This window comes from Phlebotomus papatasi, chromosome 1 (genome assembly GCF_024763615.1).
Source record: "Phlebotomus papatasi isolate M1 chromosome 1, Ppap_2.1, whole genome shotgun sequence".
Lineage (NCBI taxonomy): Eukaryota > Metazoa > Arthropoda > Insecta > Diptera > Psychodidae > Phlebotomus > Phlebotomus papatasi.
In genome coordinates this window covers 88,960,455-88,972,899 of record NC_077222.1, presented here as the reverse complement: position 1 = coordinate 88,972,899, position 12,445 = coordinate 88,960,455, and the positions used below count along the sequence as shown (strand labels likewise).

The 12,445-nt window shown below is 32.3% G+C and overlaps 1 protein-coding gene across 5 annotated transcripts in view; it reads left to right on the top strand.

Moving 5' to 3' along the window:
• Positions 1–12,445, top strand: part of LOC129809642 (complexin) — a 298,624-nt gene that overhangs the window by 194,807 nt on the left and 91,372 nt on the right. For 2 of the 5 annotated variants that reach the window (XM_055859617.1, XM_055859618.1), the window contains exon 1: positions 6,816–6,939. The exons of 2 other annotated variants lie outside the window; for them this stretch is intronic. Coding sequence is in view for 1 of the 3 variants with exons in the window: in XM_055859616.1 (XP_055715591.1) it covers positions 6,922–6,934 (13 nt within the window). In the remaining 2 variants the exon portion in view is untranslated. Of the gene's footprint in view, positions 1–6,809; positions 6,940–12,445 lie in introns of those variants that run through there. One more of the 5 variants, XM_055859616.1, reaches the window with a different exon arrangement.

Sequence of the window (12,445 nt, the reverse complement as noted above, 5' to 3'; positions counted from 1 at the left end):
TCACTAGTCTCTTTATGCTAATTAAATCGACTTCTAAAAACAATTTTCAAACAATAATAAATAAAATTAAATGAAAATAAACTTTCCTTATTGTGTAATTGAAAATATCTGGAAAGTGACAATGTCAACCAAAAATTGTGAAGACTGCACAAGTGTAACACCAATAATTTTCCCTAGAAAAATAGGATGGAACAAAGCTTTTTTTTATTTCGCGGCATTATTTTAAATTTAAGTCTCAAATTCAAAATTGACTTATTCAATAAGAAAAGCTTGTTTTTCTTTCGGCCTTTAAATTGCATTTTGATGGACTTTCGTGACGTTATTTTAAATTTGAACTGCCAACGGTTTATAAGTTCATAACGGTCACTAAGTATTTTTTTTTGTGACGACTTACGAACAATACTACAAAACGACTTATAAACAAAATATTGTGCTCGATTGTTTGTCAAATTAAACTTTGACACCAATTGCAATGTCAGTATAATTCGAATTTAAACTTCTAACTGTCAACAGTTCTTTCTGTCCCAATATGTTATATGGTAATAAGGTTGTTCTATAGAACTTTGGTAATGCACTAAAATTTTTTTAAGAGTGTATCACAAATATAATTTTCTTTCTCATGCAGCCTCTCCTGAACAAGGGATTCTCGCAACCCTTTTTTATTGCCAGCATAGACTTCAGGAGCATATTACACATTTTCTCTAACATTTTTTGGTGTGAGAAAATATTCCTTTAGTCCACATATTGTGGATATTTTTATTACATCTCCCCAGACCGGAGGATTTTAAGCTTTCCCAACTAGTTAGGATGTGATATAGAGTTGGTATTTTTTTCTCTTCTTCCCTGTCCTTAACTTGCATATTGAAATTTAACTCCTGTCTTTGGATAAAATCACCTTCTGGGTGGATTTTAGATTGGAAAGAAGCCACAATGCATATAAAACTTGTTCAACTGTTCTTTCAATGACTTTTGGAATTTCATCAGCCAAAAGGGATGAAACTAAAGGATTGGAAAAAGTCCATAATGGGAACCACCCACATTTTCAATTCAGAAAGACAACACTAGAAAGAAGCTCTTGGATTGGAGCTTTGAACTTGGTGGAGGAGAATATAGAAAAAAAAAATCAACAAAATGTTTTACACTCTTTCCAACTTCATATTTGTACAGTTAGTCAAAAGCTCTCAAACAAAAGTTTTGAGCAATCCTCTGCAACTTAAACTTAACTCTTACATGGCCCAGTTTGTAGTTTGACTCCCTCGTTTTTTTTTCCTCCATCGTAGATATTTTTTAAGAGCTTTTCCACGCTGCAAGCTCGTAGTGTGGACTCTGAGAGACCGAAAGAAAAATATGTAAATTCAACCAGTTTCTCTTCTTCCCAAAAAAAGCTTCTTTCGTGCTTGGGTGGCATTAAAAAAGGAGTAGCTAAACCACCCACTGAACAAAGTTAAAGCACACACACTAAATGCCAGCAAAAAAGACCAAACACTGAGAGCTTCTGGGTGAAAGCTCAGCGTAAAAGTTCTCGTGAGAAAATAATTCCATTGTAATTATTGTTGAAATATTTGTGGTGTTTCTTTCAACTTTGCCACAAGTCTCAAACCCCCCTTTCCTGGGGGAGGATGGGCGTAAAAACATATCCGCTGAGTTGAAAATTGTCTGAATGTGAAACACACGTTGATTTTAATTAATATTTGCTTAAGTCGAAAAGCTGTTTTACCCCTCATGGTTTCTGGTTCATGTTTACTCATCGTTTTGGAGGAGCTGAACCCCCCTTTTGAAAATCCTATTGTGCGTGTGTGACTTTTTGCCCTCCGACCCCTCATCTTCCCATTTACAATACAACCTCTCAACATAGAATTTTTGCCAAAGTGATAAGAAAGTGTGAAGTGAATTGTCATGTTACCTCCACCAACAAAATGATTCACATGAAAATTTAATTTTTACACCATCACGTGTGGATAAATTGTGAAAATTTTGCCATGAGAATCTCATGATGGAAAAGTTTTTGCAAGAATTTCAACTCATGATTGCCAAGTTAACGAACATCTCAAGCATTTTCCTTATGGAGTTGAGATTTTGTGTGGACTGAGTAGATGGGGAAAGTCAGGAATTTTGGCAATAACTTTCCCAGCAATAATCATAACTGAATTTATTATTAGGGACATGACCAAATTTTCTGAGAATCGTATTTTATGGAATGTCTGAAGTAAATTCTAGAGAGAAAGTTTCTATATTAAAGTTTTCTTTTAAATTGCAATACTATACTGTTAATTTTTTAAACAATCCATCCTCTACAAGGAACTAATTGAAGCAACAAGTTTGGAGAGAGAAAGCGTTTTTCAGGAATAACACTATATCTTGATCAAACGGATGCGTGATGTTCAGTAATGAACTCCCAAACTTTTGGACAAAATAAAAAGGAAACAAGAAAGATTGTTGACAATATAATTGTCACAATTTACGCGGTATATTTTACAACAAATATTTCACACAGATCAAGAATTAAAAATAGAGGCCGTACAATTCATATTTGTGTTTTTTATTTTATTTTTTGGCTTCAAAACAAAGCTATATTGTATCACAATTTATATAAAAAATAGAAAAAACTGGCAATAAAATTATCTTCCATAATTATATTTACCATTATTCATAACATTTCTGATGATTGCATATCATCAAAATCACTCAATGTAGTACGAACTACTTAAAAATGAGTACATGAAAACTTTTATAGATGAAAAAAGTCAGTGCAAGATATATTTCATACATTATAGATATGTTAATTAATGATATTATATAAAGGAAAAGAAAGATTGTTTGAAATTAATTAATACAAATTTACCCATAAACCTCTTAAAATTTTGTTTTACTTAATTGTTTAAGCAAAACTTTATATTTATGAAGTTCTTCTTTGGAATGAATACTTAATTAAAATATTGACAGTTCCATTTCATACTATTCTATATTGAAATGTTAAGATTTTAATATCAAAACTAAAGTTGATAATTTAAATATGATACTTAGATTTTGAAAATAAAGGAAAATAACAAATTAAAAGCAAAAAAAGAGTAGAAAAGAAAATAGTAAATTTTGGTCAGTAAAACATTTAAATCTTCACAAAAATATGAATCTAATTTATACAATTAACAAAATTTTCATGAGAATTTCATAACTTGTAAAGCGGAACTGGTCGAAATCCCGAACGTTAAAATCCGGAAGACCAAAATCCTGGACTCTAAAATCCCAAAAGACAAAATCCCGAAGAAACAGAATCCCGAATGAGTCGAAATTCCGAAAGCCAAAATCTCGAATGAGTCGAAATCCCAAATGGTTTAAAACCCGAAAAGCTAAAATTCTGAAGAGACTAAATCTAAATGGGTCGAAATTCCAAAAGCCAAAATTTCGAATAGATGCAAACCCTAAATGGATTAAAAATTCAAAAGTTCGAAAATCCAAAATCCCGAAGAGACAAAATCCAGAATATAGTTCACATCTCGAAAGCAAAAATCTCGAATGGGTGATAAATCCAAAGAGTCGAAAAGCCCAAATACCGAAGAGATAAAGTCCCGAAAAACTTAAAAGCCAAAATCTCGAAGAGACATAATCCCGAATGGCTCGATATTAAATTGATCGAAACTCTTAATCATTTAAAAATCCAAAAACTCAAAAAGCCAAAATCCCGAATAAATAGAATCCAGAATTCCAGAATCCAGAATAGATTTCGAAAGCCGAAGTCTTGAATGGGTCGAAATTCCAAATGGGTCAAAAACCCAAAGAGATAAAAATCTATAAAAGCCAAATTCATAAATAGTCAAAATTCCAAAAGCCAAAACTCCGAAAAACCAAAATCCCGAAAGGCAAATCGTAATTCGGATTTTTGGCTTTTAGTATTCGAGATTTTGGCCTTTTCAGAATTTTTGTGTTTGGAATCTTGGCTTTTGGGATTTTGACCAGGAACTCCTGTAAAGTACTATATCAAACTCTGCACAGATTTCACCTTTGCTAATTAAATTTAAATTTTAATACTTACTTGTACAGAGCCTCAAGGGATTATATCTACCAGAATCAGAATCTTTCAGCTTTTATCTGCTTGAATGACGTAACAAGTAATAAAATTATGTAGGACATGATTTATTCTTAAAAAATATTAAAGTGTTCGAAAACGTCGGAGTATTGAACAAATCGCGATTACGTTTTAGAGGTCTACTAGAAATTAATTCTTAAATAAATATCGTAGTATGAGAATATTGATAACAAAAAATTTTGCAAAACTATTTCTGAATTGTTGATTTATTGTAAAATAGTATTTTCTTTAAAAAAAATCATATTGATATTTTTCTTACCCCCTGAGATTAATCATTCAACGAATATAAAATAATTTACGGGCTTTACGAATAATAAATAAATTATGAAACGATTTTACTAAAATTCTGAAAAGATTTTATTAAAAGGATAGCCAATTTTGAAATTTATTATCCATAATTTATAAATGAATGATATTCTAAAATTTTAATTTTTAAACCTTCAAAAACTGTCTCTAAATCTAAAAATGAAGGAATTGTAATTAATATAATTTCCAAAACATCAACACAGCTAGTAACATGTGAAAGATTCCCTTATTTGTGGGATATTTATCACAATGTGTTTTATTTTTTAAAAGGATTTTTCAACATCGGATGTTGTTCAAAATATAACTAAAATACATTGGGCAAGAGGATTGGAAAAGGAAGAAAAACAGGAAACGACAACTTTGAAAGAAATTCTAAAACGAGAATACATAAATTTGAATTTAAATTTCTGTTTGAAATAAAATTATGATTTATTCATTATTATCTTATTATTAAAGATACTGACCGTCGTATTGTTTTTATATTCTTAATTTATTTTAAGGAGGTCTGAAACCAGGCCTTTTAATTGCTCTGAATATGATTAGATTAGTGATGAATTGTGAAATGTTTCGTAAATAATAAGCCTGTGCCAATATGAATAAAAAAAAATTAAAAAATAAATAAAATACTTAAAATCTATTGAACAAGCATTTATAACATTAATTTATTCATTTATATTTGAAGCGAAATGACTATATTGTGTGTTCTTGAGAGTGTTTCTTCAGTCAATACATTTTAGGGTTATTAAACTTTGAAATTTTTAACTTAAACTTTATAGCGTTTTACAGCCAAAAAGGTTTTTTTTGTATATCTTATATAAACTGAATTATTTTTATTTAGAAAAATTAGGAATTTTGTGATCTTTTTTAACATTTAATTTTCAAATGCAACCGGGATTTCTTTCATTCTTCAATAGTATAAATAGTAGAGAAAAAGAGTATGAATAGTATTAGTCTTCATATTCCGTTTTTGAATGATTTGTCTCCAACTTTTTAACCTCTGAGTACATTTCGATTTTGTATTATTATGATCTTGAGCATTTTTCTTTTTGCATTTTTTGCCTTTACGTATTTCTTTTTTGTGTATAACCTCTTTTAAGATTTCGTCTCTATTTTAAATATGTATATTTCATCTTTGGTAAAATTTCATCTGTGTGTATTCCGCTTTCGAACATTTCATCTCCAGATATACTTAGTTTTTGGGTATTATGTCTTTGAACATTTCGTTTCTAGGGAGAATTGTGAATTTCGCCTTGGATTTACTATGTTTTTATGTGTTTCGTCTTTGAACATTTCCTTACTGAATATACTTCGTTTTTGTGTATAACATCCTTATGTATTATATATTCATCTTTGAGTATTCGGCTTTGAATATTTCGTCTACAATTTTTTGTATCTTGGTTTATTTCGTCTTTGATTTATTTCCTTCTAGGTCCTTATTCCGTCTTGGTTTATTTCCACTTCAACTTGTCGTGGCAAAGTATACCCGAAGTTAATAAGTACAAGATTACGGTTTTATAGAATAAAATTCTGGGGTAGTTATAAACACTAATTTTTACGTCTATACTTCTTGGTCTTATAACTAGCATTTTTTGAAATTTTTTTAAATTGGTTGCTATTTCGGATTTTGAGACTTTCGGAAACTAGGCTAAACCTCTAGTCTGAAGACGGTCTAAGTGTGATTCCGTAAGATATTTTAAAAACTAAGCACTTTCCTCTAGTTTTTAAAATATGCATGCGATAAGTCACATTACGGTCAGTCCCGATGCTTGGGATCATACGAAGTATGAACACTTTTCCCGATGAAATAATTTTAGTAAATGTATGTAAATATCCATGGAAGTGAATTAATCAAGAAAAGAATGCCTAAAGATTTGATATCGATAATTGCCAACCCTTTTCTGATATCAACTCGCAATTCACACCTTCGGTAGTAAATCAAGAGATACATTGAGTTAACAAAAATTAAGTCCAAATAACTGGAATCTTACCAATAGTCTTCAAGTGTTTTCCCAAGAGGTTATTGTAACACCAAAGAAAATCGGGTGAGGAGTCTTTTAATGCCCATCCTAGCCCTCTGATTGATTCCTGGACTCCAAGAGACTCCCCCCCAGGAACAAGGAAGAAAAGTGCAAGGGAAGAAATCCCCCCTTGCTGATACACCAGCTTCCCCTACCCAAGTGTTTGAGCATTAAAATGACTTGTGCCACATCCATAATCGAGCCTCCCGAGTTCACTCCCTTTGACGATGGGGCTGCAGAGCGCAAAAAGGGGCGGGAAGGGCGGGTGGTGGGGGATCTCGGGGCGACTTTTGGGTGGCTGGGCAGAATTCATGCGCAGCCTGCAATGAGCGCCCCATGACGTCACGGCTTCCACGATGAAAGCTGCGGCTTTCGCACCGTCACGACGTCGACGGTGTCGAAGTTCAGTTCAGTGCACACAGTGCGTCAGTCCGAGTGAGACACTCTTTGGCCGCTTTTGCCCCAAAACACGGATCCTACGGCTAGCTAGTAGTTGCTATCGGCGCCGCAGAGATGAACTTTCTCGGTACGGTAGGGAACTTTCCATCTAAACAATTTTTAATTAATTGTTGTTTGTCCTTTAAATTTTGCTCCTCTTGGCCCAAAATTCCTTCTTGTTAGCAAACTTGTCCCTAAATTTTGTGCTATAGTGATAAGAAAATTTCCACAATACTTTGCAAAAGTTCGCCACATTTCACATATTCACAAGAAGCTTCGTCAAAAGGAACTTTTCAGTCAAAAGTGAAACGTATAGAAGTTAATTAGTGAGTAAGTCCCCATTTGATGAAAGCGAAAATTCCAGAGAAATTTTGTGTCAAAGACAAAATTGAAAACGAGTGAAAATGCTTTGCAATATTCATGGGACCGGGAAAAGTTTCCCATATATAAGACAAGCTTTCCCACAACGTGACTTGAATATTTTCCCGGCTGGGAAGATGAGGGAGCAAACCTCCAGAAAAAAAAAGTTACCACTTATCATAAACTTTAAACACAATTAATCATGTAGGACAAAGTTGGTCTTTTCTATTGGAAAATTCTTCAAAGTCAGTGCCAGAAAGTTTAATTTTTTTTTCGGTAAAGTAGTTGGAGAGAGAGGAAGAAAAATGTAAAATCCCCGGAGATGGTGAAGAATATTGTTGAGGAAGAAATTACATTTTAGAGAAAAGCTTATAGGAGTATTGTATTTGTTCTATGGAAAAAGACAAAATCAATAGATTATTCTTCTGTGTTTTCTCGAGGGGGTTTCCATTTGCCGTCAAAAGAACTTTTCTCTATGCTGTACTTACATGTTGGGAGAAAAATAGTCAAAAGACTTTTCAAGCACTCCACTGATGTTTTATACGATCCTTGAACAAGTCACGGAGGAAAAGCTCGGTACCACTCAAGTTCTTGTGAGACTTTTTTACCCCCCATCCTCCCCTAATTTCTTGCGGATCTTATAATTTTCCTTCCTATCGTTTTCTTTTTGTTTTTTAAATAACCGTTCCTCCTTTCACTAAAAAGAAAACCACCACCCTCCAAGCACCATGTCATAGCAATTTATTGTGGCTTAATAGGAAATTTATTGCTGATGACACGTGAAGTTTGACTCGGGAGGAAAAAATGAAAATTAATTCACATCCGTCGAGTCTATGATCCCGAGACATGTGTACCAAAAGTGAATTTTCCCTGACTCCAAAAGAGAGCGAGTTGTGTGTACATAAAAAAGTCATTTTTATCCATCTACCTAGAACATATCACCATCTGCCATCAAGGCTGTTTTATCTCATATAAAAGCGTCGGTGGTGACTTTGAGTGCGATTTTTCATCCTTGCAAACGGAAAGAGCAGAAAAAAGACCCCGAGGTCTGGGGAAATTGTCTTTCCCGGAGAGTTAAACAGAATACCCAGGAACAAGATAAAAAACAACCCTATGATTTGTTGGGTGAATTTATGTGCAAATAGAATAATATTTATTCAATATAGACGAAGAAAACGCAAAATACGAGAATTCTGTCTTAAAATATTTTTTCTTTTTCAATAATGGGGTTGAGTGAGCACCGGAGAACAGAGGTAAAGTACTCTATTATTCAATAGGTTGAGAAAAGCTGGGTAAGCTTCTGAGGGTTGTGAAAATGTGATTCAATTGAAAGTCTCTTTAATGTGGGCATGAGATCGGATGTTCAACCACATTTTCGAATGTCTCAATATTGCCCATAAAAGAAAAGCTGAATTAAATTAGGCTTCATACTGATAAAAAAAAATATTCAGTACCACAAGAAGCAGGATACAGTCCTTTTACAAATGCGTGGGAAGTTAAATGAGTAAATGAAACTTTACAAAAAAAGAAAGAATAAGTAATTAAATAAATAAAAAAAAAATGATTAAAAAAGAAATCTTAGTGGTTATGAGTAGGGGAAAGTGACCATGCTTGATACTGTAAAATGATGTCCAAGGTTTGTGATTATTTTCTGATTACCACACAAACCGAAGCGATTCTTGCACTATGACAAAAAAATGTCTCACTTATTAAGTTCATAATCCAACCTCAAATAGTTCCTGGAAATCCTTAGATTTTCCTCAAGAAGAAAATGGAAATTCAGTGGCGACTTTTATACAAGTCGGGTCCGGGGCCTTCCTGTCTAATAATTGATTCGACAAATCGGAGGCCTATTTTCACTGCAAAAATTTCACCGGATACAAAAAATTGCACATCAATATTTAGACGGAACTCTAATCTATCTGCTTAAATCGTTTGTACGACTGGTTATTAGTTTTAATATCACTTTTTTGTAATTTTTCTAAGCCATGTTTTTATGACATTAGGGCGCTAGCGAAAACCATTTTTTCACTTTGAGCCCATTAAAATGTCATTCTGCAACCTTAAAATTCAGGCAACAGGGTTGAAGATTATGTCAATTGTCTATAAAATTGGCGGATTGCAATATGTGTAATTATGAAATAATCACATCTAATGATAGAGTTGCCACAATTAAATTATCATTCATGGACCCTTCTTAAAATATAGGATGGACACAAGTAGAAGTTATGAATTTGTTACCACCCACAAAAACAGTGTCCACCAAGTAAAAATATTTTTACATAAATATTAGTACTGATGACCCCTCTATGTGCCTATGATAGTAGTTTTCCTGAACAGCGACATTAATTAAGAAATACTTATGAAATATCATGTATCGAAATTAGAGTTTTGGGCCTATTTTTGATTTTTGCTTCCTGAAACTAGGAAAAAAGAGCTAGGATCCCAATTTTTTTAGGAAATGTGAGGCTTAGCACCAGCTATTGAAATATATTGCGATGAGTCATAACTATTAATTAACATAGGAAAAAAATAGTTATTATCAAGCTTGGATCGTATCAAGCATGGTCACTTTCCCCTAGTTTGGAAATATCTCGGGATCCCCCGTAGTTCCGTATGGGCGTCACGGGGAAGGGAGTTATACAAGGAGAATCCTCTGATAAATAACGTTTTATAAAATATGTCCTGATTGCTGATCCGCGCTTAACATAATAATAAACCTTCGAACCACCGTCAAGAAGGAAGCCAGGAACTCCAGGGATCCTGTCGATATCAAGCAGCAGGGGAGAATGGGGCAAAACTTGTCAAAAAGCATATTTAATTCTTTTACGAGCTCTGAGAAAACTTAAACGTTTTATAATGAGCATATTCTTATAGGAACTTTACTGCTCTACAACATTGCAGAAGACTATTTTTCTCTATCTCGAAAGAAATGTGATTTTTAAATCATTTTCTAAAAGTCGATTTTGTGGAGATTCTCAAAATTCCTGGGGCAAATTTTGTCAGTCTTCGGATAATTTGTAACGTTTTACTCTCGCAAACGTTAAAAATATCAAATAGACATATTTTTATAGGAAATTTATTCCTCTACAACTTTCTCAAAGATAATTTTTCTCTATCTTAACGAGAAATGTGCTTAAATTAAGCTAATCAGTATTGATATTTTCTGTAAGCCAAATATTCCAAAAATAGGGCTCAACATTTCATTATTTTTTATTTTACATAATCCTTCCTCGAATCCCTTGAAACTTTGTAAGTTTAAGAAGATACATGAAGGCTATCTATAATAAAAATTCAAGCCTCATTCTTTTTTTATTTTAGAAAATAGTAAATATTGAAATTTTCGTTTTGAGAACTCTTGCCCCAGTCTCCTTTACTTTTGTCAAAATGTAAATAAAACGAATATCCTAAATTTCAAAAGTAAATAAAAATAGTGAATATTCTTCGCAAGAGAAACTAAGACATAATAAAGTATCTTGACACTTTCAATTTGATTTAACAATATTCAAAATTACTTTTTAATTTGTAAATACTCTGCTAATTTACTGACCTGCTAATTCCTTAAAATTAAGAGAAATAAAGGAAACAGAATTATCATTAAAAAATCTATTACCTTCGGAATGGTACGGTCAGTTAGTTCTACTTCATGATGATTTAAAACTTGATGATGATATTTTAATGTTTAAATTGTTCTGATATCAAATTTGTAGGCCTGAAGAAGGAGACAAACATCTCCGAAACGTGCGTCGTATGAAGTAATAAGTGAATAAATCCAAACATAATTTCTAATCCGTGTTCTAAAACTATTACCTTTAAAATTTTAAACACAATTATTTAAATTGATGTTTTGGGTGCATTCTGGTCACGCATTCTGTAAGCCTAATACCTAAGCGTAATACCTTACTTTTTTGACGAATTAGTAGTATCAAGGGCCTATCGACATTCATTTCTCCATACGTTTTTGCATAGAGGAAGTGAAACCTAATGGCAAGTTTTTTTTCTAACGAGAATTGACTTATCAGGCAGATATATTTTGAAATTGTGCGTTTAAAGCTCTCTAAAAATACATATTTAATAACTTTGACCGAAATATTACAAGAACTATGAGAAAATTTTCTAAGTCGCGGTGCGATATCTGCAAAATTTTTTAGAAGGAAAGCGAAAAATAGCTTAGCTTTTTATTAGGCTTGATGGGCCCCTTAGTAGTATAAAAAAAAATAAACAAACTAAATTTCAAGGGTATCGAAAACTTGATTCGCTTACCCTTTTATCCTAAATTAAACCCTACCAATGAACCTAGTTCTTTACGATAGTTACAACCGTTACAACGGCTACAACTAAAATAGTCTGTGTTTCATTAAATTTGATAAAAAATGCTTTTATGCTGATTTAGCTCCTGATTTTTAATTTAGTAAAATTAAACGGGGTGATCTGATACTTCAGCGTTGAAACGGTATTTAGAAGACTGGAGATACTTCTGGTTCTAGTTCATTCAGGAATATAGTCCATTGCTGTTTGAACAATTCAAACTTAATGTCACAACAATTGTGAACTATACCAAGTCACAGAAGCTAAGATAAAATTAAACCAATGGAATTTGTGCCCCTTACCCTATTAACCTTACATAAGCCTTGGTCACCGTAAAAATCAAGAAATTCCAATACGAATTTCGATAAAAACAAATTAGTATTATGTTTTCTCTACATTCTTATTAGACACTATTTTTTTTAAAGTCTGTTTAAGTGTAAAATCGAAAATAACTAAAACCTGTAGTTGTATTCTATCATCACTAATTAATAATTTGTGCTTTGTAAGCGGTACAAAGTAACTTAAGAAGTTCAATGTTAGTTAAGAAAAGTAGAACATCTCATGCAAATTTTCCCTTTTCAGTTGTTCAGGGATTATTTTCAAAGAGAAATTCAAGTTTAATCGGATTTTAGACGGAAAACTGAGTGAAATTATTTAAATTCGAAATAGAAGTGAAATAAATTGGTGCACTTAATTGCATGTTTTGCCATAGGAATAGTAAATAGAACTTCATTTCCTACCAATTATTGTCAGTGATAATCTCTTAAATTAGACTCAATTCAAAAAAAAACTTTTGTGTTTTTACTTAAGTTTAATTTTAAATAAATTTAAGTTTAATTTTAAATAAATTTAAGTTTAATTTTATTTTCTTTACATGAGTTACACAAAAGTCTGCTCAATTTTATTTATATCCAATCTGGCATCACATTCG